Source organism: Camellia sinensis, chromosome 2, assembly GCF_055761805.1.
Source record: "Camellia sinensis isolate YWXY chromosome 2, ASM5576180v1, whole genome shotgun sequence".
Classification (NCBI taxonomy): Eukaryota; Viridiplantae; Streptophyta; class Magnoliopsida; order Ericales; family Theaceae; genus Camellia; species Camellia sinensis.
This window is the reverse complement of record NC_138962.1, coordinates 179,923,568-179,951,283: the sequence shown is the minus strand read 5'-3', so window position 1 is coordinate 179,951,283 and position 27,716 is coordinate 179,923,568. Positions and strand designations below refer to the sequence as shown.

General features: G+C 35.0%; 1 protein-coding gene, 2 long non-coding RNA genes and 1 pseudogene across 4 annotated transcripts in view; all 4 read left to right on the top strand.

The window, feature by feature from the left end:
• The first annotated feature begins 2,927 nt into the window (after positions 1-2,927).
• The window catches only part of LOC114265277 (NAD-dependent malic enzyme 59 kDa isoform, mitochondrial-like), a 39,320-nt pseudogene continuing 14,531 nt past the window's right edge, over positions 2,928-27,716 (top strand). Inside the window, exons 1-14 of the transcript XR_014353072.1 lie at positions 2,928-3,816; positions 3,909-3,970; positions 6,659-6,781; positions 23,113-23,216; positions 23,303-23,386; positions 23,520-23,626; positions 23,749-23,843; positions 24,213-24,343; positions 24,551-24,616; positions 25,445-25,519; positions 25,613-25,699; positions 25,891-25,945; positions 26,028-26,099; positions 26,538-26,600. The product of XR_014353072.1 is annotated as an NAD-dependent malic enzyme 59 kDa isoform, mitochondrial-like (transcript). The remainder of the gene's footprint in view (positions 3,817-3,908; positions 3,971-6,658; positions 6,782-23,112; positions 23,217-23,302; positions 23,387-23,519; positions 23,627-23,748; positions 23,844-24,212; positions 24,344-24,550; positions 24,617-25,444; positions 25,520-25,612; positions 25,700-25,890; positions 25,946-26,027; positions 26,100-26,537; positions 26,601-27,716) is intronic.
• Positions 8,654-10,707, top strand: LOC114314921 (uncharacterized). The gene is made up of 3 exons (XR_003647603.2): positions 8,654-9,186; positions 9,395-9,468; positions 9,682-10,707. It is a non-coding gene; the product is annotated as an uncharacterized LOC114314921 (long non-coding RNA).
• LOC145820738 (granule-bound starch synthase 1, chloroplastic/amyloplastic-like) lies at positions 10,867-12,303 on the top strand (the record flags this gene model as incomplete). Its single annotated transcript, XM_082917338.1, has 4 exons — positions 10,867-10,998; positions 11,538-11,893; positions 12,000-12,176; positions 12,289-12,303. Coding segments are annotated over exons 2-4 (477 nt in total), but the record flags the coding sequence as incomplete, so codon positions are not given.
• LOC145809533 (uncharacterized) lies at positions 12,309-15,057 on the top strand. Its single transcript, XR_014353097.1, has 3 exons — positions 12,309-13,052; positions 13,207-13,331; positions 14,465-15,057. It is a non-coding gene; the product is annotated as an uncharacterized LOC145809533 (long non-coding RNA).

The following is a 27,716-nucleotide window of genomic DNA, read 5'->3' as shown; positions in this document are numbered from 1 at the left end:
CTCTTCGGTTTTGCAGCATACATCACTTGGTCCTATTGATATATATATATATATATATAAATACATATATAAAAGATGGCCACAACTATCCAACACAGGAACACACTATCTCATCCAACTGGCTCTAAATCATCATGCTGACCATACACCATCCTCTAAAATAATAATTCTCCACACACTCACAATTTGACCCATTCTTTTTATTATTATTATTTTTTTTTATATTTTTTTCTCTTTCATCCCACCGTTTCAGAACCCATTAACAGTCTGTTCCCCACTCCCACCTTTATTATTTTTATTCATCATTATATATTCATCATCCCCATGCTCAATTAAAAAAAAAAAAACCAAACATTTTTCCAATTTGCACAACACCCATATTTTATTCAACTCCGGGATCAACCCCGATCACAATTTTACACAAAAAAAAAAAAAAAACACACATCACCCACAGGCGGGACTTTTTTCCTTCTCCCTTCTCTACTCTGCCGCCGGTCTCTTCTTCTTGCCTCCGTCCTGGGCGGCCCTTGCCGGTGCTGCCTCCGTGTTTCCCACTCCACTGGGCACGATCACTACTCCCTGCTCCTCCACTGCAGCATATGGCGGACCTCCAAATCGGAACATCACGGTGGCCTTCCGCTTCAGCTCCTTATTTTCCGCCTTTAGCACACTTATCTCTGCTCGCGCATCCTTATACATGCGTTGGAGCAGAGCCAGTTGGACGTTTAACTGCTGCACCTCATTTGTCCTACTCTGCAGCCGGTGCGACAGGTTTGTGACCGCCGTCATGGTCTCCACACATGACTTCAAAGTATACTGATTGGCCTCAATATCAGTTTGCACTGCCATTTTTTGCTCCACCGACCGCATCGGAAAGTTCAATGGAGCAAAACCAGAGGTGTTTGGTTGAGGTTCACAGGCCACCGCACCAGTTATCTCTCTTGTTGACTCGTTGAGGTCGGGAAAGAGAGTGAGCAGACCACGGGAAGAAGAGGCTATGTTCTGGGTAGCTGAACGGGAAGAAGAAGCCATGTTTTTGGGTTGCTGAGTGTTTCAGAGAAGGGTTGGTTACAGAGTGTTTACAGAGTGTTTCAAGATTTGCAACTCTTAGCGACAAGCTCTCAGAGAATGAAGAGGTTTCAATTGGTTTGTTATGCTTCCAAGCCTCAGCCTCCGCTTCGGTTTATAAAGACCATGATGAAGAGGCAGACACGGGCATCATGCGCCACTTGACGCCAGACGACAAAACGGGCGCGCAAGCCAATGTGGTGACGCGCCTCGCCATCATGTCCGGCACATCTTTTTATGACTTGGGCTCGCCTTTTGATGGCACGCCTTTTTATGGATTGGGCACGCCTTTTGATGGCACGCCTTTTGAAAGATTGGGCACACCTTTTGAGGGTGCGACTTTTTAGGGGTCCGACAAGACTCTGTAAACTGTCCCGACATTGATTCCGGTTAGCTCCTTCATGGGTCCGACAAGACTCTGTAAACTGTCCCGACATTGATTCCGGTTAACTCTTTCATGGGTCCAACAAGACTCAGTAAACTGTCCCGACATTGATTCCGGTTAGCTCCTTCATGGGTCCGACAAGACTCTGTAAACTGTCCCGACATTGATTCCGGTTAGTTTCTACAAGGGTCCAGCAAGACTCCGTAAACTGTCACAACAACTGTCACAACATTGTCTGCTACAACGGTCCGACATGACCCCATAAACTGTCTTCTACATCGGTCCAACACGAGCCAGTGTCTTCTACATCGGTCTGCCATAACCATACAGTCTTCTACAATGGTCTGACACAACCATACAGTGTCTCCTATCCATTTTTTATTTTTCAGATTGTTTTCTTGTTTTGTTACTCTCTTCAAACTCAAGTTGGTTGGTTCCTATCCTCCTTGAGTTTGAGGGGGGCTGTTAGAATATAATATGTAAAATGTTGCTTTAATAATTAGGTTAGTATAATAATTAGTATGCTTTAATAATGTACCTTTAATAATGTTGTTTGGTTTGTGCTTCTACTTTCGGTTTGTAATTGTTCTCCCTCTCCTCTATAAAGGAGAGAGCTCAACACACCATTATATACATCAATCAATAATACAATTCTCTATTTCTTTTTATACATCAATTTTAACACACTTAGCTCACATACCTCAAGTCGATGTTGATGATGAGTGATGCGCTCTGTTGTGGAGATTCCCACCGCAGTTTTACAAGCACTCAAATTGCCAGGTATCAAAACATAAACTAATTTTATAAATATAAACATTTAAAAAATATTTTCAGATTTTAAAAACAAAAAATCATATGAAAAACAATAAGTGTTTTTCATTTTTTTTTTATTTTTACTGTTATAGATTTTAAAAAACTTAATCAAGCAATCTGATTGATAGTAAAGATTTCCATCATTGCTAATTTTTAATGTCTTTTTGCTTATTGATTTTCAATTTTTTTTTTTTGAATGACAGATCGCTGAAGTATGCAGTACATCATATTTTCAAGTTAATTGAATTTTTTTGGATGAGCAACTTATTTGCAAATTCATATAAAAATTTAAAATAAAATGAATTTGTATTTTCAATTAATAAAAACTATTTTTGAAAATAATGAAAAAAATATGTTAAATTTAAATTCGGATGACCATTATGGAATGAGTAAATAATTTTTAAAATTTTGTTTGGTTTTGGAGTTTTCAAAATAGTTTTAAAATTTTTAATTTGTATTTTTTTAATATATTGGCTAATTTGTTTTATTTTTTAGATGCACCTAATCTACATATACTTAAAAAAAATTAAAAATTAAAAATCTTTAAAAAAAATTAATAAATACAAAATACATATAAAAATTTATTAAATTTGTATATTTATTAATATTTAGTGATTTTTTAAACGATTTTTTTCATAAATTTTTTACGTTTTAGGTGTATTTAGATTGAGTGGATCTAAAAACTTGAAAAACCTTGATTAAATACTTAAAAAGTTCACTAAAAAAATAAAATATGGATTGAAACTTAAATATTATTTTTGAAGACTCCAAAACCAAACAGAGTTTTAAAAATTATTTTAGATTCTAAAAACTAAATGAGTTTTGGGTTTTTAAATTTCTGAAAACTATTTTTAGAATATACAGCCAAACAAATTTTTGAAAAATTATCATTCAAAATTGATTATGGAAACCAAACCTTAGTTTTGGGTTTTCTGGGCTAGTCATTAATAAAATATTTTTGTATTTGTTAAGTTGTTGCCTATATAGTGACCGGGAAAAGTCAAATTGAAAGTGATTAAGCTGGTACAAATTCTTGTTGAAGGGAGAATTTTTTGGCCGGTTAAATGAGGGTGATGTTAAAAATAAAAACAAAAAAATAAAAAACGAAAGAGAATGAAATGCTATGATGTAAGTAGTTTGCAAATGCTTAGAAAAATTAAACAAATTTTTTGCTGTTGTAAGAGCTAACTTAAAAAGCTACAAACTAATATATGCATATCAGGTGTCCAAATTTCTTTTGTGTGAGTTGTGTTAATAAATATGAAAACTAAAAGCAATTTTAATTGTTTACTTGGAGCTGTTACATTTTTTGTATGAAAAAAAATTAGAGTATCAAGTTTTATCAATCTCTGAGGGATTATTTGATACAGAAATGTGCTTTCAAGGATTTGAATGCAAAGAAATTATATATCCTCGTCTGCTTTTATTTCCAAGGCAACCACAACAAATGGAAGAGTTCTCATTTCTTTCCAACTTGGTGCATTTGTCCCTGGATATCCTGTCCATCCAGTGATTGTTCACTATCCCCATGTACACTTTGACCAATCCTTGTAAGAATTTTCTTGAGTTGAAACCATTTTGGTGTTTTCTTTTGTAATATCTTTACCTAACTTGGCATCATATGGCCTTTCATTTTGTTTAGGGGAAATATAGCTTTGTGAAAGCTCATGTTTAGAATGTTCATAGTTTCACAATTTCATGGAGGTATGTTGAGTGATTTTTTATTTATCTATAGTTGCATATAGTGAAAATGTAGTGAGCTTGGCTTCCCCCACTATTTTTGTTTGTAAAATTTTTTGGTAGTATGTTGCATGAGGTGGCAATTCATATATATAGGTTGTTATAGTGATTTCCAATTTGCTATTTTTTTTTGATAACTAACTCACTCTCGCAGATCATCAATACTGATCATTCATCAGCTTAAATGTACATGCATTTATATGATATGTCCTTGACTATATTATAATTTGAATTTTGGTTACTGGATAACTTGTATCTTGTAAAAAGTTGAATGAAGTCATTTATTAAATTGTACAGGTCAAGTATCTTCCTGTTGTTTTACCCCTTGAAAATTAGTAGGAAAATGCTACCCATTTTGCTCAAAGGGTGAATCGACATTATTTGATTAATCTTTGCTACCTTGTTAGCTTTAGTTGATATTTTAATAGTAAGTGTATTCTTATATATCAAAGTTTTTAATGGGGACATTACATACAATTTGTTAATTTCTTGTATATTGTTAGCGTGTTTTGTATTTCATATGCTTAATCTCCCTGAGCAATTCAGAACCAATGGATGTTTAACACACCGTAAAAATATTGTAATTGAATTTGTGTGATATTATGTCTACTGCATTTGTGTGTGGAAGCCTGCCCTTTTTTTTCACGTGTGCTCAAAGAATCAGCAAATTGATGATTCTTGGTCTTTGGATTTCAAATAATGATATATATCTATACAAAGATCAATATTTCGTTTCAGTGTGTTGCTTCAAATAGTACAGAAACAAAAACATCTTGGAAATATTTTATGAAATAAAGATAAAATAGAAATGTTTGAAAATATAAATTGAAATATATCCAAACGTATCAAAGCCTAATAATTGATTAATTAAACAAACTGAGATTCATATAGTCATTCACATAAAAGAATTAAAAAACTAATGTTACTATGAACTAAAAATTATTAAGTATTGTTAAATAACTCAATTTTATAAAACAAAAGTTTCCAATAAGGTCTAAAAATTTACATAAGTAGCAGTAATAAATGTTTGTGAAAATTTCTAAATTTGTATAGACACAATTTACTCTTTCTGTATATCACACTATGTTTCGGTGTGTTTCACTATGTTTTTATGTGTTTCAATGAAAACACTAGAATTTTATTATTCCATTAGTGTTTCGTTTCGGTCTCTTGGGAAATGGCAACATTTCGGCCATTTCAATGGAAACAAACGAAAATTTTGTTCCTCATATATATTAAAGATAAATCCATGTCAAAAAGTTTTTCATTCATGTGTTGTCTACGTTTTTCATGTTATTTGGTTCCAAACAAATGGCATATGGTACCTATTAAAATTGGGTGTAACTGCACATGCAACAGCCCTCGTGTCTTCTATGTGCACTATGTTAACTTATTACAATTGGAGGAATAGTTTCCTATTGTCTGTCTTTAGTTTGGGAAATTTGTCCCTTTTGTATTCTTTTAGTGGCTGTTGGTGTATTGCCTTGATTCTTAGGGGCAGAGCCATGTATAACAAAGTTGGGTCAAGTGACCCCACTGGAAATTTGTAAATCTGAAATTATTATTCAGACTTTTTGAAAATTTTATTTTAAATGAGGTCAATCTTGTACACTAAATAATATGAACTAATTTCACAAAGCATAGAGATTAATATATAGTCATGTTACCCTTTTTTTCCTTCTAATATTTTAGTTATTCTTTTTCATTTTCTTCTTTCTTTGAATTCTTTTGTAGATGTTCACGTGTTACCTATCTTATACATCACTATTATCCTAATGTCCAAGGAGATGATTACGGCATTATGTGACAGTTTAGGAGAGGATTTGTGTTTATATTTTAAAAAGGGGGAAAAAAAAAAAGAGAACTTGTGGCATTAAAAAGGAATTGTCAACAAACATAGTAGGTGTTGTTTTCTTCAACTAAATTACCTAAACAAACCTTATGTTCAAAGGATATATCTGAATTAAATTTGTTCAAAATTTTAGTGAAGGGAAATATTATACATTTATGATTTATGGAATCAATTGTTTAACCTTATTAGAATTTATGGAATTTTAGTATTAGTGATGCAAGCAGTCATTTATTAGATTTTTGTAAAAATTAACTATTGTGGTTTTTGCTTTCATTATGGTATTTGTAATTTGGTAACTATAAATTACTTGATCCAGTTTTGTGTATTACACGAGTTTATTAGTGTACATTATGTATAATTGAAGGTTGATATTAGTGGTGAATTGTTTAATGGGCATTTTTGGCTCCACAATGGTTGATTCTTAGAACTAATATGGAGAAGAATCCTATTTTTGTGAACTTGATGATTATCTAACAGCACACTCCATTTTGGAATTGTCTTGATTTGCCACTTGAGTTGCCTTGAGTATATATATCATTCTCTCTAAGTTATTTGTGGATATTGAGTTTTTAATCTATCAATTCATCCCTGATGGATATATGCAGACTAGCCATGCTATAGCTACCTCTCTTAATGTTACACATGAAGAAGTTATTGAAACCGAATGATTTTCATTAGATTGAAAACTCGGAGATACAGTACGTTATATACACTCCACATGTTTACAAAATATCTAACGAAAATATCTATCTAACTCACTCTATTACAACAAGTTGAACTAACACTTGTTTGGTTTGTAGGACAACGTATCTCTAGTTTGGTCTTGGATTGTTGCTCAATCTTGATTGGTTACTATAACTGTACAAAAATCTCATTCCTACGGGGACATCATGCTACTTGCAAAAGCTTCCGAGTCCAAACAGGTCACTTTTCTTGCTCTATGTGTTTTGGCTTTTATAGTTTATCTTGCTTTTAGGTCGGCAAAAATGATCTTGTACTTCATTCAAACATTCTATGAAGTGCTAGATTTCAGCTCTTAAGCTTAATTTGATGGCCTTTTTTCGACGGACCAAGAATATTTGATGCAGCTGCAATGATGGAATTTACATTGTCTCCTTGGGATCTCATAATGTATTAGGTGTAGGCCTTGAAACACACCATTTAACGCTTATAATTCCTCTCTTCCAAAATAAATAAGTTGAATTAATGTTTTTATTAATGACTATTGATTAATCTATATATTACTGAATGGAGGAAGGATCACAGATTTATTTGAAAAAATAGAGGTGAAAAATGCAGCAGAGAAGTCTTGAAAAAACTAATGTGCCAGTAAAAAGTCTTGTATTCCTTTAGTTCTAGCAAAGAGATTTTTCCATATCAACTAGAGTCTTGAAATAGATCTTTAAAATGTAAATGCAGTATTATTTCTATCTATATTAATTGGTTTCTTTTCTATGGTTTTAGTAAACAATGAATTGTTAACTAATGGAACATGAAAAAATAAAATACCCTAGAAATGAAATTTAAGGTTGTAATTTTGTGGGAAGAAGAGTATACATTATGTTAATGTTTGGTGCACTACGTCTGAGTCATAGCACTTGACATGTACACCTTGAATCTTTAGTGAAGGTGTAGATAAGCCAAATCAAGTAATATATCTGACTGTCCAAATTCTTAAGCATAGTTCTAGCTGCTTAATCTTAGCTGGTGAGGAGTAGATTGTTTTCAAACTTGGCATGCTGTATGGTTCCAGACTTTTCTTAGGTGTGCTCTTTCTAATTTATATCAGGTAGTCTCTCTTACAATTGAATCCAAGCGTGCCGAGAACACACCATGGTTAGATTGATTATTGAAGTAAAGAAAAATACACAGATGAAAATAAAGTTGTATGTGACCATGCAACTTGTGTTTGTAGTTTAAGTTTATTATTAGAGTTAGGACACCTCTTAGGTAGAGCTCTCATAAAAATAAATAAATAAAATTTGCATGTGAGATAGTGGAATTTTTTTTTAATACTATCTGTATACCCCAACCCCTAGTAGCCTTTGATGAGATCTCTCCATATCAAACCCCCCCCCCCCCCTCCTCCTTCTTCTTCTACTTGAAAAAAATACTCAAGGCTAAGATGATAGTTTTGTGTCCTTAGCAAAATCGAGGATCTTGAATTGACTGCACGATATGAATGAGACTTTATACTACCGAGTAAGTTTGGTGGCAATTATCAGCTTGTAAAAAACAAGTGATTTAAGAATTAATTATAATTTCTCTTTAGGTAGAGAGAAATAATTTGAAGCAATGACGCATTGCTGTTGCTTTTCTCTCCATGTCCTTATTGATAACATTGAAGATTTTGCTCCAATAATATATACTCCTACAGTAGGATTGGTTTGCCAAAACTATTCAGGGTTGTTCAGACACCCATGGGGAATGTACTTCAGTGCAAAAGATAAAGAAGAGATGATGTCCATGATCTATAACTGGCCTGGTCATCTGGTATTTTGGAAATCTAAAATGCACTAATGTACAGTTTTGTTCTCTTTTTTGCTTTTACCTACTTGTTGGTGATACATTAAGAGTGCTTTGTACTTGTACCGGATCAGATGGTAAACAAAGCAAGGTATAAAAATGTGTTCAGTATAGCATTATGTTTGCTGTGAATAATGAATATATACATTACAAAATGAGCACATTTGCTGGCTTAGAAAAGAAATTTGGTTTAGCACTCCTTGCAGCTTAAAGGTTATGTTCATCATTGCACTTGACATATCATGGGTACACTACAGGAAATAAGGGTTTTTGCGGCGTTTTTATAACGACGCTTTAAAAACGTCGTATATTTATACAATTAAAACGACACCGTTTTATAATAAAGGCGTTTAAAAACGCCTCCAAATGCGGTACCCCTCACGCGCTATTTGGAATCTGAGAATATAAGCCTTTTGTAAACCCTCAAGCCTTCAGACATAAACAAACATTGACCTCGCCTCTCTCTCAATCCTCTCTAAACCCTTATTTTCAATCTCACCTTCAAATCTCACAGATTCACCGATTTCGAAGCTCCACCGCCACCACCATCTTCACCCGCGAGGTAGCGAGATTCACCGATTCATCGATTTCACAGATTCACCGATTCAAATCTCATAGATTCATCGATTTCAGATCGGTCTGTACCGCCGCCGCGATTTCGATTCAGATCGATCTGCGATTTCGATTCTCACTCTAGATCTCTCTCTCAGAGATTTATCTTTGATTTCATCTCAGAGCGATTTCGATGTTTCTCTCTCGATTTCGAAGCACCACCACCACCACCACCATCTACACCAGCGAGGTATTGATTTCTCTCTTGGCACTCACGCTGGTTCCATTTATATTGTTGATTTTCATCGGCAATCGCTTCTTCTCCGTGTTTTGTTTTGATTATCAATTTGTTGTTTTAACTCTCCAATATTTGTCTCCATGACTCCACCAACTTCACTTGGAAATAAGGGAGTTAGTTGAACTGAGCTAATTTTGGGGCTGTTTGTTGCTTTTTTCAGTGGCTTAATTTGAGCTGCTCCACCCCCCCTCTCTCTCTCTCTCTCTCTCTCTCTCTCTCGTTTGCTTGGGGAAGGTATCATGAATCTTTTGTATCATTTTTTAGTTGTCACTCTGCATATTCTCCTATCTTTTATCCTTTTACTTGATGTAGGCTATATATATGTTAATTAAAAAGTCGAAATATAGTGCACATAGAAACTGTGTTCTACATGTTTGATTTGTAATTGCTAAATTTCCTAAATAGTTTGCTGACATTTTGTTTTTGCATGTGGAACTGAGAAATCAGGAGGATTCTCTTTATGAAAGTACCTGAGACACGAAAGGCATTGCTACTGTCTGAGATTGATCGAGTAGCACTGGTAAAATAACTTGCTACTTATATATATATATATATGTTCGAGTGACATCTGTTCCTGCATAACTTAAATATTATATTATTTGGAGCTGCACATGAATTGAGCAATTGATAAAAAGTTCATATGTAACTTGCTTATGAGCTTGTTCAAGGTTCTTTCCCTTTCAACAAAGGACATTTTTTTGGAAGGAATACACTATATATTGCTTTAGCCACAATAAAAGTAATGATAAGAAAAACGATGCAACTACAAGTTAAATGTCTTGTGCTTCTGCTGGCATCATTAGCATTGGGCTTTAATTTAATTTTATTTTTTGAGCCATTTATAATATGAGGATCATGTTTTTGACAGTGAATGACATATACTGTAATTTTTTAGTACTTCACTTCATACAAGGTATCTCACAGTTTTTACTTCTTTCGAACTTTTGGGATTATAAAGTCCACAGAGATGAGATACATACAAAACTGGTTCAAATAATGAGAGAAAGGTTATTTGTTCATTTGCATATGTAGCACTAACTTGTATGCCCCTTACCTCTCCCAACCTGGTTGTCAATTGTGATTATGGACTGAATCTGTGTGTCTGTGCAGTGCAGTTTGGGCTCACACTTGGCTCTATCTACATAGATCAGCCAACAGACTTCAGCTTGGTAGAGTTCTTGGGGATGAATGTCTATTGTTCTTGAGATTTGACTGTACATTTTGTACCAGTTAAAGATTTAATATTATTTTTTGTGCACCAGAAGCTGGAGCCAGTTTCTTTTTTGGACCTTCTCAACCAACCCATGTATTCTCCCATAAAATTACTAGGCTCGTATTGAAGTTTATAGAAGCCGAACCCTGTGAATTGTCATGATGAATTTGCTCCTGATGTTACCATTTTGTTTCTTAAATCCTTGTGCATCTCAGGTTGGATTAGATTCTTTTGGACTATGTGGTTGGCAACAAAGAAAAGCGTGAATAGAGACAGTTCGCTTCTTCCACTGCTACAAACGTGGAGTTGATCGTGTTTTTGTGGATCACCAATGTTCCTGGAAAAGGTTTATTTCTGTCCTCAATCAACTGTTCTCGTATTTAGGGGTGAACTATATATACTTTAGCTGTAATAGTCAACTTGATCTTAGTTCTGATGCTTGAATTTCTTAACTTTCAAAGGTTTGGGGTAAAACTGGATCTAAGATCTATGGGCCTAAGACATGGGAGGATTACCAGGACAACCAAATTCGATTCAGTATATTGTGCCAAGTAAGTTATTTGATGCAACCTGTAGTTTCAAGCCCGTAATTCCATGAATGATTTTCATTCTTTGAACACTTGATTCAAAATAAAAAAGTGCAGTTGTTTTGTCGTAACTTCCTACTATATTATATATGGAAAATGATTGTCAAGCAAAAATTTTATACTGAAAACTCACTAAAAATGCTGTGGTAGTGAAATTTTTTGAAATTGTAAACCACAGTGCTTGGTAGGAAAATATATATATATATATATATATATTTTTGTATATCATTGCTCATTATATATTAGAGAAGTAATCGGTCGATGGGCGGTTAAGGCAAAAGGTTGGCATTGTGCTCCAAATTTACATGGTTTTGCATTCAACACGAGTCAATCATCCATGTTCTTGTTTGTTTTACATAATGACCACCTGTGGTATATCATTGTTTTATTTCCTCTTACTGCCTACTCAAGATTTTTGTTAGCCTACGCCTAATCATGTATGCAGTTCTACACTATTGCTTATATAGTATATAGCTGGCATTCATTTATTATGTTGAACTCAGGCTGCTTTGGAGGCACCAAGGATTTTTGTTAGGCTTATATAGTATATTGATTGGCACACTGCTCTTCTTCCATGTTATCTGAAGACCAAGTACAAGTCTTCGCATGTTGCTGCTATGACAAGCCTGCCAAGGGAAGGAAAATTAACTGGATGAAGGGTGGAATATTAGAATCAGACAGGGTCGTAACAGTGACCCCATACTATGCCCAGGAACTTGTTTCTGGCATAGATAAGGGTGTGGAATTGGATAACATCATTCGTAAGACCGGTATAACTGGTATTGTCAATGGCATGGATGTCCAGGAGTGGAATCCATCTATAGATAAATACATTGATGTCAAATATAATGCCACAACTGTAAGATTCTTCTAATTCTTTTTCTACTGTCTTAATTTTCCATTAATCTCTCAATATTTTTGTGCCTTTAAAAAGCCTTAGCGTATTACAATTGTGATTTTTTTAGGTCATGGCTGCAAAGTGTCTTTTGAAGGAAGCACTTCAAGCAGAAGTTGGGTTGCTTGTGGACGCAAACATCCCCTTGATCGGATTCATTGGTAGACTAGAAGAGCAGAAAGGCTTGGATATCCTAGCGGCTGCCATTCCTAAATTCATTAGAGAGAATGTTCAGATTGTAGTTCTTGTAAGTTTAGTGTTTTTTTTTTCTTAGGTAACTTTTTTTTTTTTAAAAGAAAACTTTTATTTGTCGCTTTTTTCTGGTTTGAATTGTGAAATGGATTTGCTCTTTATATTAGGGCACTGGCAAGAAATACACTTCAATGACTACTGCATAGAATCTACTTGACTTGTCCAGGTCTACCGAGGGTTATGTTTATTTTGTGTGATTCTTCTAGCGAGAGACATCAAATTTGACACACTTTTGGTGACTTTGCCAAAATAGATTTATCTTATTTGAACTTGATAAAAGGAAAACTCTCTCTCTCTGATGCATTTCTTTCCTGGAAACAATTTTTTTTTTTTTTTAAATTTTCTATTTTTCTGTTTTTTGTTTTAGGGTGGTGGCCATGATTCTTCTATTTGTACCATACCATAAGTTAGTTTTTTTTTCTTCATTTATCTTATAATTTAACTGATCTCATATAATTATAAGATGATACTCTCAATGAGGAAAGAATCAATCATTTATGTAAAGACCTAGTTTTAGATTCTTCTAGGTGAGTTTATAGATTGATTCCTTTGCGAAAGATCTAATTGTTTGTTTGGGATTTTAATAGTCAGTTTGTCTTGTGATATTTTTTTGATGGTCTGGTTTGTCAAAACTTCACCCTTGACCAATGTATATTTCTGTTTATTTTCCATTATCGTCTGCCACTTCACTGCTTGATGAGCTCTTAAATGCACTTGTATTGGAAAGGTCCCTTGGAGTTGGCATCAGCAGGTGTTTCAATATCAATTTTTAACATCATATCAAAGGTATTCAACATCCCTCTCCTTAGTGTTGCGACTTCGTTTGTAGCTGAAGATATCCCCAAAAATGCAAGCAAGGGATCAACTTCAGGTAAAATTAGAATAGGTGACTTCAATCTCTTGAGCATGAAATACATTACACAAAAATAAGATTTTTTTTTTCTTCCATTTGTTCATTTTGAGAATTTGATGTAAAATGACGATTGTGACAGAAATTAACAACAGTAAACTCCTTGATGAAACAGATGAAAGAACGGCACTACCCTCAGTCCCTACTGCCTTACTTTTAGCGCTTGGAATTGGTTTATGTGAAGCTTTAGCTATGTATTTGGGATCTGGACTGTTTCTCAACATGATGGGCATATCAACAGTGAGTAGAACATGTTAGTTTATATGAGTAATGAACATATATCCATAACTAACTCTTTATGTTAACTGATCACATTTTAGACTCAAACTTTGATATTATTACTGCACTCCTGGGAGAGCTCTGATCACATTTTAGACTCAAACTTTGATATTAAATAAAGATCATATAATTATGTATCATGTTTAAATAATCTAGACAAATATCTCTGAATGTTACCCTCGTCCAAGATTTATAAAGATACCCCTATCATTTCAGTATTTTTGCTCCTTAGTTCTGTCATTATTTCAAATCACCATCAAGATCTGTTGGAAGTACATGTAGGATTGATAAAAGACAAAAACTGGTGAAGTTCTCATTGTATTGTCACCATCCAGGATAGTTAACAAGATTATAGTTCAACACTGTAGGAAATTTCCTTACAGAACTCAATTGTTTTGAGTTTTCTCAGTAAGGGTAAATGCATTTGATCTATGCCCAGAGCTTATCTAAAACAAGTTTGCTTTTCTAGCTAAAAACAAGGGTATCTATTTCTGATTAATTACCCTGTAAGTACTGGGGATTACTTTTTCCCTCTACAGTTATTCCTTCAATGACAGTTCAAGCTGCTGAACACTGTAGGATCTGATGTTTTAGTAAATGAAAAATTGGAGTGTTTACAATTTTTATTCTTGATAAGGTCATACACTTATAATCTAATGTTTTGGAGTTTCTTATTCAATGTACTCTGAAACTCAGCTACAATTTCATTTACTAATAGCTTAAATGCCTTGATCTATGAAAATAGTCATAATTTGGCAATCAGGATAACCTGTTTTATTCTCCTCTTCCTGAAGCTTATGTTGTCATCTTTACTTCTCTTAAAATTTTCTACTGCATCATTTATTATTTTCCTTCATGTTAAATGCAATTGCATCAGCAATGATATGTGCATAAAAGTTTACGCACACAGTATCCACCAATGTCTCACAAAATGTACAAATCGCTGCATTTTGTGCACACAAACTTTCTGTGCATGTAATGTTTTGCATTTTTATACATGTCAAATGATGAAGTTTCATTTTGTCATGAGAACAATGGTGTTGGTGTTCTTGTTGCAACGACAGATATTCACAAGGCTAATTCTATTCTCTCAGGTTGGAGGACATGAAAACTATGGAATTAGAGACGAATTCCATTGACAGGGCTGTTGCTAACCTCATGTTCAGTAAGGTGGATTCGGGTGGAATAGATCTCCTCGCTTCAGTGTCATCCAAAGAGGAAGCTAAGGGAACAACCAAGCAGTGCAACTACAGCTTGAATCAGCCACAACAACCTCATTGGCATCACCACACAAGAAGTTCAACCGGTGATGCGGAAGTTCCAATCTTCGGTTAAATGAAGCCACACTTGCTGCTGCAGCAAATAGATCCATGCAAATTTCTCAAGCACTGTATTGTAAGCGCTATGTAGTCGGTACATGCTGTCTCAACTCAACAGAGATGCACATTTCAGATTTCATGGAGTACGTGGACCTCTTTAAATGTGTATGTATATATATATATATATCAAAGTGGTTTGTATTTGTTAACAGGATGTGAATTCTTGATGCATCCACTCAATTTTGGTTAGCACCTAAATGAGTTATATGTTTCTGTTAAATTGATTATTTTTTTTTACTTGTTTGTCTTGTTTGGTTGGTTTTTGGACTTAAATATGTATATATATGAAGTTGGTTTGTACTTAATAATTGTTTATGACAGGTATTTTTTTCAACCATATAAAATTAGCACAGCTTAAAAAATAAAAAAAAATAAAAATAAAGGCTATGGCGGCGTTTTTTGAATGTCACTATATCCCTATCCCAACGGTTAGATTTTTAAAATGTATAAATGTCTTTGACGGCGTTTTCAACACGTCGCTAAATGTCATAGTGACGTCACAGGACAGTTAGGGTAGGACATTTGGCGGCGTTTTTAAAAACGCCGCCTATACTAATATACCGACGTTTTCCAAACGTCATAAAGCTATAGCGACGGCCGCGTCTTCGGCGTTTGGTACTAAACGTCACAAAAAGAAATAACGACGTTTTCAGTACCTTTAGCGGCGTTTTTAAAACGCCGCTAAAAGTCGATTTTCCAGCAGTGGTATATGGCTTCTTCTGTATTGCTGGTTGACATGATTGTCCTGACTGATGGCAGTCGCATTCTTGGTCTAGGTGATCTTGGGGTCCAGGGAATTGGAATACCCATTGGAAAACTTGATATGTATGTCGCTGCTGCTGGAATCAATCCACAGAGAGTATGCTCTACTCATCTCTCTTTATTATGTACAGGTTCATGTAGGCATAGCACAAACAGGTGTACACTAAAATAAATTTGGTATACAAGTGTGCATCAATGCATAAACACCTGTGCACACTGACAAGTAAATACACACATTTAGTACTGGGCTGACTCACAGATACTTACCATGCTTGATATGGATCATAGCACATTGTTATTGCATGTATCATGCGTATTGAAGGTTAACTATGCTTGCTTATATGTTGGTTATGTTGTTATGTTTTCAAGCTTTGCAAAACATATTTCTATTGGCTATTTTTCATCAATGTGGATATTATATTGATGAAAGTGCATATATATGAGACAGAAGGTTAGATGCGTGGAGAACTGACAGTAATTTCTTGTCCACCTGATCTTAAAGATACTAGTAACTATGATATTTATTATCTTATATTATATATCCAGTTTTGGACTAACTGTTTACCCTTTCATTCTGCTTTGTTCTATACCAATCTAGCTGTGTTCATCTATGACAGATACTTCCAGTTATGCTTGATGTTGGTACCAACAATCAAAAGCTTCTTGAAGACCATCTTTCTATTGACTTTGTGCTGTTTATTTTATGTTCAGTGGTTCCTTTTCTTTATTTAATATTTTATTGTTTCAATTATTTCATACTTCATAGAAGTTTAAAGGCTGCATTTTTGGGACTGAATATATTCAATCAGATCTCTTGCTCTTTAACATAATTGATTATTATCTCTCTTACAGACTCTAATAGGCCTTGAATACTGCAATACTGGATGCCTCTCTCTCTCTCTCTCTCTCTCTCTCCACACATGCAGAGAGGAGAGGTGAAGTTGCTTTGTGCTAATTGAAGTTTCATGCATCTCCTTCATTTGGTTGTCCACTTTCTCAATATCTGTGATTATTTTGCCATCATATAATAATACTCATTTGTGTACTCATTGTGCTATGGCCAAGAGTCATAGATTGCCTTTCAATTTGTCTAATTCTACTGTGAATAAACCATTATCTCTCATTCATAGTGATGTTTGGGGACCTTTCTCTGCTTCTTCTTGTCCTATTAAATACTATGTTCTTTTTATTGATGATTTTAATAAATTCACTTGGATCTATCCTCTGTGCTACAAAAGTGAGGTGGTCTCTAAATTTCAAGAGTTTAAAGTGTTTGTTGAAACTCAATTTGAAACTACTCTTAAAATTTTCAGAACTGATGGTGGGGGTGAGTTCACTAGTAATCAATTTGAATCCTTTCTTAAAAATCATGGCATTATGCATCAGCTTTCTTGTCCTCACACTCCTCCTCAAAATGGAGTTGCAGAGAGGATACATAGACATCTTATCAGTACTACTATTGCTCTTCTTCATCAATCAGCTCTTCCATTGTCCTATTGGTTTGATGCCATGGCTACATCTGTTTTTCTTGTTAATCGACTACCAAGTTCCAAATTGAAAAATAGAACTCTTTTGAGATTTTGTTTCAGCATGTTCCAGATTTTACTTTTTTCAAAAGTTTTGGTTGTAGGTGTTTTCCTTGGGTCAAGCCATACAACTCTCATAAACTACAACCCAATTCCATACCTTGTATCTTCATTGGCTATCATCCATCTATCAAAGGTTATAGATGTCTGGATCCTATTACAGGTAAAATTTATGTATCAAGACATGTTGTCTTTGATGAAACCTTATTTCCTCTAGTCTCTCATGTGCCATCTTCTCTTTCCACTAGTTCTATGCCTTCTTTTTCCTAGCTGTATTCTTTCTTTTGGTCCTCTAAATCTGTTCCTAGTCCAGCTCAATCAGCTCAGTCTCATCCTAGTTCATCTCAATCAGTTCAATCTCCTCCTGTTCCTGCAGCTCAGTCTCCTACTGTTCCTAGCCCTTCTCAATTTTTTTTGCCTCTGCCTGCCTTGGGTTCTGGTTCTAACCCACTCTCTAGCCCTGTGCCTGCTGTTATCTCTCCTATAAACCCAGCAGTCTGTTCTGCTACTTCTGCAGCAGTCTGTCCTGCTCTTTCTGCAGCAGTGCCTTCTGCTATTTCTCCTGTGCCTGCTCTACTCTCTCCTGTACGTCCTGCACATGCTTCTGTATCTCCTGCAACAGTTGCTATCCAACCTTCTGTTCCAGTTGCTTCTTCTTCTTCCATTCCTATTGGCTCTCTTTTTATTGATCTCACTGCCTTCTCTGGTTCAGGCCCATCCCATGTTGCTTCTCCTTCTCTTAATAAACATCCTATGATTACTAGATCTAAAGCATCTCACTTCTCTCTTCTTGCTTCTTCTATGGCTTCTCCTGATCTCTCTCTTGTTGAACCTACTTCTCACACTGAGGCTCTTTAGACTCCAGAATGGACTCAAGCTATGAATGAGGAATTTCAGGCTTTGCATAATCAGAAGACTTGGACTTTGGCTCCACTTCCTTCACATAAACATGCTATTGGCTGTAAATGGGTTTTCCGCCTTAAATTCTGATGGCACAGTTGCTCGTCATAAAGCTCGCCTTGTTGCTAAGGGTTATTTGCAAGAAGAAGGAATTGATTATCATGAGACTTTCAGTCCTGTGGCTAAGCAACCTACCATCCGAGTCTTTTTATGTAGTGATCCCGGTTTCGACCCTTCTTTCTTGTTTTGCCACTTCAATTGGGCAGGTCGGGGATTGATTTTGACCCGGTCAATTTCGGGGGTCGAGCTGCCTGGTCAGCTCGCCGAAAAGCAAAAATGCAAAATGCATTCAAAATTACTTACGGGAAAGTGTATTTGACGCTCGAGCGGGGCTTTCCACGCGCGAGTGGACCTTGTTATTTCAGTCCGTAAAATTAGGGTTTCATATCATTTCTTGCAGCCCCCTCTCTCTCTAAAACTCTCCAAAATCTTGATCTAGAGCTTCTCTCTCTAGAAGTCACCTTCTCTCTTTGATTTTTCCAAATCCTTTGAGACTTAAGCCTAAGTTCTTCACCAAAGTTGGTCATCACCTCGAGGGCTTCATTCTGTGCGGTGAAGATTGAGTTTCGACACCGTTGATTTTGGGGGTTTCATCTCATTTCTTCTTCAAAACTTAAGGTAGGGATTTTCTTTGAGTTATATATTTATTTTTGCAAGATCTAGATAGTTTTCGAAATCATCCTTTGATAGCTTCTGAAAATTTATTTTGATTTAAGAAGTTGTGCGATTTTGAAAGTGAGTTTGTCTCTTATTCTTTTAAAATAATCTCATGGGTTTTGATCTTTGTTGATTGAAGAAAATATGATTTTCGAGAGTTTTCTTTCAAAAGATTTGAGTTGTGTAGTTTGGTGAGAAAACCTAGGAATTGGGAATTTTAAAAGAGATTGAAAATCCATGGGTAATATTGTTATATTTAATTTTGTGTGCCAAAATAAATAATGTTTAGAAAATTTCTTATTTATATTCATATAAATGATTAATTTTGTGGATTATGAGAATTGTTGTTTATTTTAGAAATGGTTATTCAGAATGTTGATATAGTCTTGAAATGACTAAACTGTTGAGAATACTTGAGAAAAGGAAATTGTGTTTATTCCTTGGATGATGAATTGGAATAAAAGTAATTGTGTTCATCTTGTGAAATTAGCATATCATTTCATTTCATTACATTAGACTTTGAAGGTTGATTTGAAAACTTGCATTGAGAAAAAATGTTGAGAAATAAGTTTTCATGAAACGGGGTTGGGGTAAATATGTTGGTAAGTCTTGATAGGTGGTGTAGAATAAGTTGGTCTGCGGGTCCGGGGTGAAAGACCGAAAAAATCCGCGCGGATAGGTGTCGAGCCTTCCAATTGCGATTGGTAAAAATGACAATTTGGTAGTACTTGTATAGTCTACTTGCAGACACCGTCTTAGGGATTACCAGAGACGTATTTACCGCCCTTGAAATAAATTGTTAAGTTTTGAACAATTGAAATTGCATGATATCATTGAGCATGATGGTTTTCAAAAGATGAAAATGTAATTTATTTCCAAAAAGGGCATAGCATGGCATGTGCATTTCATCTCTTGAGGCTTGTATAAAATGTATATATTTTGTTAAGAATTTTCTACTGGGCTTTATGCTCACCCTACGGGATTTTTGTGCAGGAAAAGATGTGGTGATTCCACCCAACTAGGGGCGTGGAAGTATGTGTGTTGGGAGTACAATGCTCTCATTTTGCGTGACTCTGTTTTGTAAGCCTAGGGCTGTATTTGTGTTGAGTTGAAACTCTATTTTGTGTAACCAAGAATGTTCTTGGATAAATTTGTAAGCTTGTAGGGCACTTATTATCTGTTTGGCTTCCATTTCATATTTGTTGTAAAATGCATGTTTGGGATTAGAACTGGAGCATTGAGATGAGAACGACATGTATTTGGCATTTGGGATTTAAAGGAAATGAGTGTATGGATTAGTTAGCTATATATATACATGTGTGTGTCTATCAGGTGGGTTTTGTTGTATAAATAGATATATCATGCCCAATTTTTTTGGGGGGTGTTACATTTTAAGTCTTGCCCTTCATTTTAATTGGCAAATCAAACAATTGGATATCTCTAATGCATTTTTGCATGGTGTCCTTGAAGAAGAGGTGTACATGGTTCAACCTCCAGGTTTTGAAGACTCTGGTTTTCCCTCTCGTGTGTGCAAGTTGAGTAAAGCCTTATATGGTCTCAAACAAGCTCCTCGAGCTTGGTATTCAACCTTTTCTTCTTTTCTGCTGTCCTCTGGTTTTGTTAACAGCAAATGTGATTCTTTTCTCTTCATACATCATACTCCCACATCAGTTACCTTGTTATTAGTCTATGTGGATGACATCCTTATTGTTGGTAGTGATTCTTGGCAAATTACCTCTTTAATTCAGCATATGCAATCTGCCTTCTCTATGAAAGAGTTGGGTGATATTTCTTAATTTCATGGCATATCCGTTCACTCCACTTCTGAAGGATTGTTTCTCTCTCAACACAAGTATGCTACGGAAATTCTTGCCAAAGCTGGCATGACTAATTGTAAATCCTATGCTTCTCCCATGGCAACTAAACCTTCTCCTACTGATGACACTATGATTCCTTTCTCTCAACCTAATCTTTACCGCAGTGTGGTTGGAGCTTTACAATATCTTACAATCACTAGGCCTGATCTCTCTTTTGCTGTCAATCATGCTTGCCAGTTTATGCATTCACCCATAGTGGCCCATTTCAATGCTGTCAAACAACTGTTGCGGTATCTTTAAGGGACCTTGCACTATGGCTTGCAATTTTCTGCTAGTTTTTTGGATCTTCATGCCTACTCTAATTCCGATTGGGCTGGCAGTGTTATAGATCGCAAGTCTACCACTGGCTACTGTGTTTTTCTTGGTTCTAATCTTGTTTCTTGGACTGCCAAGAAGCAATGCACAGTCTCACGTTCCTCCACCTAAGCAGAATATCGAGCTCTTGCTCAGGTTGCTGCAGAGTTGGCTTGGCTTCACATGCTCCTTCAGGAGTTGCATCTTCCTTATTCTCCTCCCAACTCTTTGGTGTGACAATCTTTTGGTTATTTCCCTTGCCTCCAACCCAGTTTTTCACGCTCGGTCCAAGCATATTGCTGTGGATTAACATTACATCCGTGAACAAGTTGTTGCTAAACATGTGGTGGTTAAACATGTCTTTTCTGTTGATCAAATTGCTGACATTCTTACTAAGCCCTTGTCCACAGCCAGGTTTTCTTTTCTCCAGGCCAAGCTCATGGTTCATCCCTCTCCTCTTCGATTGAGGAGGCCTGATAGAGTTATGCAATCAAGTGAGGAGTCCACTAGACCTGAGCCGACTGTGTTGTAGCATAACAAAGCCATAATCTGTTGGTGTAACTAAATCAGTTAGAGTGTATTAGATATAGAATAGATTTAGATGGTTATTGTTTACTTTACTGATGTATATAAACAGAGGTTGTATACTCTTTGCTGTTAATGAAAAAGCAATTCATATCTTCTTCAATATACACATGTTTTAAGCAACATGCTTGTTCCCTTGTACATATAATATTATCTACCTTATACAATTGAAGTGTTTCGCTGATGGAGATATACATGTTCATATCTGATCATTTTGAGAACTCCAAGAAACTATGAAAAATCTTCTCAGTGGAATATTCTTGTCAAATGAAGTTGCTGTGAACCTAGACAAGTGTTTGTTGTCATCTTTTGAGGGTACTATGCAAATGAACTATGATAATTAGACTATAAAGCTTCATTGGTGTTGATTATGTAATATACATAAATAAAATTACCCTGATTGAGTAATGTACTTGAGACAAAGTGACTAGGATAGCATAGGATCTTTTTTGTTTATTAAGCAATAGAAAAATATGGATTGATCTAATGCATCCCGAAAATTACTCAAAATTTCATCGTCAGGTAACCTGTCCTGGGCCATATTTGACTGTCGAAGTGTGACTTTATATTAAAAATTATGATGTAGGAATGTTTAGTGACTCTGAAATGTGTTTTGGAAAAACTGCTAAAGTCCTTGTTGATGAAAGCAACAATACAAATTTTTTGAAAAAGATTATATAATCAAACTAATATTAAAGTGGATGTAGCACTTTGTATATTTTTCATTTCTCTTAGCTTAAATTCAACTAAAAGACATTGAATCCTGATAGAATTAAGCACTTCATTTTGTTGAGGGTGCTAATTGCAGATCCAAAGGTGCTTTCAAAAGATAATCATAATTAATACTTAGAATCAACTTTAACATGGATAAAACTTCTAAGATTTAATTATTTAATATTACCCTTTATGGTGTGAATTCAAATTTAGATCCAACAGAACTTGAAGTTAAAGTCTAAAGAAACTAGAGATGTAAATAAGAATCACCTCATTAGATATGTACCTGCATATATATCTTTGTTTTTTGGGATGACCTTACCCAAACAAACTAGAAAAAAAATGCACTGAAAATAGAAACCACGGAATTATGGAAACAATCATGTGGTTATCTCACTGTACATATAAAGCCCAAGAGTGTCTAGTTATTACAACCAAATTATTATCATTCAAATGGAGTTGTATATTATTTATCAAAAAAATAAAATAAATGGAGTTGTATAAAAAGGCTATACTTCCATGTGTTGTAATATTGATTTCCATTTAAATTCCGTCATCATGAAGGTTTCAAGTCTAATCTTTTCTTGTTTACAATTGCTTCTTGTCAATTATTTTCATATTTTTCTCATTTTGTAAGAAAGACATCACGAACCTCTCAGATTTGAAAATAGTGACTATTTACTTGAAGTAGGAACTCCCTTGTTAAATTTCATTACTAACACCTTAGGTTGGACTTCCAACAATTTTAAACATTGAAGTTCATTCATGCTTATCCATTCTTAACATTCATTTATGTTGATATACTCTATTTCATTCTCCATATTTTCTAATCTTTAAGCAGAGTAAGTAGACTACGTAACTGTTGTAAACCCATTTTTTCCAACAAACTTCATGAGGATTTATTTTTCACTTGATTTTACTTTGACAGATTTGGGACTTCGGCAACCTCGGTTGGAAGGAAAGGAGTATCTATCAGTTGTTGATGAATTTATGGAGGCAATTCACGCCCGTTGGCCCAAGGCTATTGTGCAGGTTTACTTCTTTCGGAAATATGACATCTTGTTTGATGTGTAACCAATATCATACTTGATTACTTGATGCTTGGCGAATATTATCAGTTTGAGGATTTTCAAATGAAGTGGGCTTTTGAAAGACTGCAACGGTATCAAAAAAGGTTCTGCATGTTCAATGATGACATGCAGGTGAATACTTGGTGTTGTATTCTGCTATTCTCCATGGAAATAGTAAAGAATATAGTAAGACAAATTACTTTAAGATTGTTAAGGGTGATTCTATTATAATGACATTTTTGTCGCTTGTCATCATGTTGTATAGGGAACTACTGGTGTTGCACTGGCAAGACTGCTTGGAACCGTAAGGGCACTAGGTCAACCATTGACTGACTTTGTGAACCAAAAGATAGTTGTAGTTGGAGCTGGAAGGTACTGATGAAGTTCAACTATAATGGATGTACTCCTGGTTTAAGTGTTACTTCTTTATGGTTAGGGTGGTTGGTAATATCAGCTGTGAGTTGCATCTTCTTATTCTTTTTTCTGTCTTTCAGTGCAGGGCTTGGTGTTTTTAACATGGCTGCACAGTCTGTTTCAAGAATGGCAGGAGCTGAAGCAAGTCCTCAGTTTTTCCTACTTATAAAGATGTGTGATTCTACAGCTATTACTTGCTCTCTAACTTTTTTGTTCTTAATGTCAATTACCGTATTAGCCATTATTATGTGTTACTGGGTATTTATCTTCTAATAAAATGTGGAGAACATATGTTTGAACATATTTGTAAAGAAGGAGATTTTTTGAATTTTTGAATTTTTTTAGTGTTATCAACTGAATTTCACCTTTTTTTCAAAGTAATGATAATCAATTACTTATCTGCATGTAACTGAAGGAATAGTGGGAATGAATCTGCATTGCATTGAGAAGAAAAACTCATAATATGGCAATCTGAACTTTGTCATTTCATTTACATTTTCAGGGAATCATCCATTTGACTTTTGGTTCATCTTTTTTTGAGAAGTACTGGTTTAAATGCAGGGTCTCATTACAATGGAAAGGAAGGGTGCTGATCCAGCAGCTGCACCATTTGCTAAAGCCCCTGGGGAGATCAAGGGTTTGGGACTTAGGGAGGGAGCAAATCTCGTTGAAGTGGTAAATCTTACTGGAGTGTTTTTTGGCAGCTTATGTTGATGCAAGGCTGATATAGATTGATATTGTGTGGAAAAGAAACCTTTGGTTGTTTAGCTTGCTTCTTGGGTACATGCAATTGTCTCAAGGATGTTTGCTGTTATCTTTCAGAACATTGTGTATGCTTTCATAATTTAGAAAAACTAATTGCGGGGAATGGATTTTGTTTAGGTTAAAAGAGTGAAGCCTCATGTGCTTCTTGGTTTGTCTGGAGTTGGCGGTATCTTCAATGAGCAGGTGTGCAGCCCCTTAAGTTTGCTTTCCCCTTCATTACTTTCAAATGAAGCATAAAGAACCGATGAAGTTTGCTTAGTTTTATTTGGAAAGGCATGTTGTTCTATACTATTTATTTGGTTAGTTGTTGATAAATGGTATTAGTTGGGGAAAATACATTAACATTCCCCCTCTGGAACTCCTTTGCTTTGCAAGTTTGTTTGTTCTTGTTTCCTAGATGTAGGCAATACCTTTTAGAGATAGTCTTCATTAACTCTTTTATCATTTTACTTTTTCCCAACTTCTGCTAAATAATCAAATTCTTACAAAAAAACTTACAGTTATTTATTATTACGATAAAGGAGATACCTCATCAACATGTCATTTGTTGTTATCACTATTAGTTAAATCCACTTGGCTTAACTCAATAAAGACCTAATTTCAACCTCTTGGAATTGACTACTTGAATATTTTCCCAAAATGCTCTCTGTAGAGCAATACCTCAGTTAAATCCATGGCAATTACATTCTTTCTTATTGCATCAACCCTCGTTCTTTTTAATTATCCTCTTGTGTTTAACGACGCTTTGTTTACTCTACTTTTATGGGTGTTTTTTCCTCAATTTACTAATCCTTTCATGCACAATTTTGGCTTTTTTCATAATTAAATTACCATTACTGTATAGGTAGATCTCGTTCTGAAATACCTATTACTTTATAAGTAACTATGCCTGGCAATGTTTGAAAAACCATTCTCCACTTAGTGTCTAGCTACAAGGCACTAAGCACAACAATGGCAAAGTGTATGCTCTTTTTGAGCTTGGTAAAGCATATGTCTTCTTTGATAAATCAGGTGCTTTAGGCCATGCGAGAGTCAGATTCCCCTAAACCTGCCATTTTTGCGATGTCAAATTTCCAACGATGAATGGTTTGTCTTTCAAGCCCTCTAAATTATCTGTATTTTATTGTGGAATGCACTATTTCTCTATTGAACATTGTCTTTCCATGTTAACTGGAACAGCTGAATGCACTATTGTTGATGCTTTCAATCATGCTGGAGAAAATATAGTTTTTGCAAACAGGAGCCCTTTCAAAAATGTTGACCTTGGTATGGTTTCTTTATATTGGTGCTAATTGTTGTGGAGTCTTTTTGCACAGTATCAATAAATTAATTGGTCTCACTCTGCTCTCTCATTATGTAGCCAATGCAACCAACAGTTCTATAGTTTCTATATACCTGTCTTACTCAGTATGTTGTCCAATTACTCTGACCTTTGCCAATCATATACTTGTTGTCAGGGAATGGAAAAGTGGGTCATGTAAATCAAGCAAATAACATGTATCTGTTTCCTGGGTTAGTGCTAATGTTCACGTCACAGATATATTGTGCTTAGTTTTTTATGACTACTATCGTAATCCTTTTTGACTTGATTCAGGATTGGAATGGGAGCTCTTCTCTCAGGTGCTGATTTGATTTCAGATGGAATGTTGCAAGGAGTTTCTGAATGGTATATATTACACAATTTGACCACTTCGTTCTTTGTTCTAACATAGTCTTTTATGGATTAGTGTTGTGCTCATCCATTCTTATTGGATTAACTGTGCCCTCATTAAATGAGGTGGCACTTGTTACTGTCATCATGTGTGTTGCTATATTTATAGTGTTGTAAATGAGTCATGTGAAGTAAAGAATAAAGTAAGACCATATGTTCATTTGGTGTGTCGGGTCTAAAAGAGTCCTTTTGAGTGCTATAAAAAGAGTGTTGGGGCTAGAGGTGCATCCATCTCCTGCCAGACTTGTATTCTGTAATTATTGGTTTATACTTGCTTATTTATTGTTGATTAAATTGTATAGTTATTGGTTCAATTTTTGATAGAGGAGGAATGTTTGCATGGTGTTGAACCCAATATCAACTAACTTTTGCTAATATATTTTTTCTCTGTAGCCTTGCTTCATATATTACAGAGGAAGAGATTCAGAGTGCTATTTTGTATCCTCCTATGAGAAGATATTGTTGTTCTTAGCTCCATTGGAACATTCAAATTTTCATATATATTTTTAAGTCAGTTGGAAACTAGCTCACTAGGAAGCACGGATCACATTTTCATACGTATTTGGAAATCAATTGGACACCAGCTCACTAGGAAGCATGGATACTGATATTGATACGGATACAAACAAGGACACGGAACATGACAATTTCAAAAAAATCAGAACACACAGTCACACAACGAGGATAAGACAAAAAAATATAATTGTTTTATATATTTTTGTTTTCTATGTACGTAAATATTACATTCACAAACAACTAAAATTAATGAAAACCAACACTAATTTAACATGTATATAAATAAATAAAAAATACTAAATGTAAATTATCTAGAGACTAGATATATTTTTGCATTAGGCTCCAAAGATCATTAGAAGCCAATTTCTCAATTTTGCATTTGTGGTTAGATCTGTATTGCATTGTAGATAGTTTGATATGAGTTCTTTATCTATAATTTAAAATTCAACTCCCATGTTTCCAACTTCCAAGCATTATAATATAACCCCCAAAATTAGCCTTAAAAATTAAATTGAGACCCTGATTGTCCCTGTTGTGTCCCCTGAAAAAATTATTATAAAAATGAACACATCATGTGACATATCCCATATGTGTCCCCACCACGTCCATGTCCATGTCCATGTCCCTATCCTGTACATATCTAACACGGCTATTGCACCTATTTTAATGTGTCGGTGCTTCATAGCTAGCTCATGTACTTGTATTTTCTTCTAGTGGGTAAGGTTCAACATATTACCTTAAGTGTGCACACCTAATAGCAGCACGGAAAGTCGTTCTCTTGTTAATAGGTTTTGGATATAGCTTGTTAAAGCACAATCAATAATCACTAATCAGGTTAGTTAGCATTATGCAAAGACTGCATACCCACTGATATTGGATCTGACTCTGACCTTGTGGAGTGTGTGAACCTCAAAGCCTTTTCAAATTGTTTTGACTGTATGGCTAATACTACAATCAAGTTTCCTTTTCTCTTTATTTAAAGTATCCATAATTAACAAATCTGACCTCTGATTTCATGGGTCGGATGATTGGATCGACCCATCAATATATCCCTAA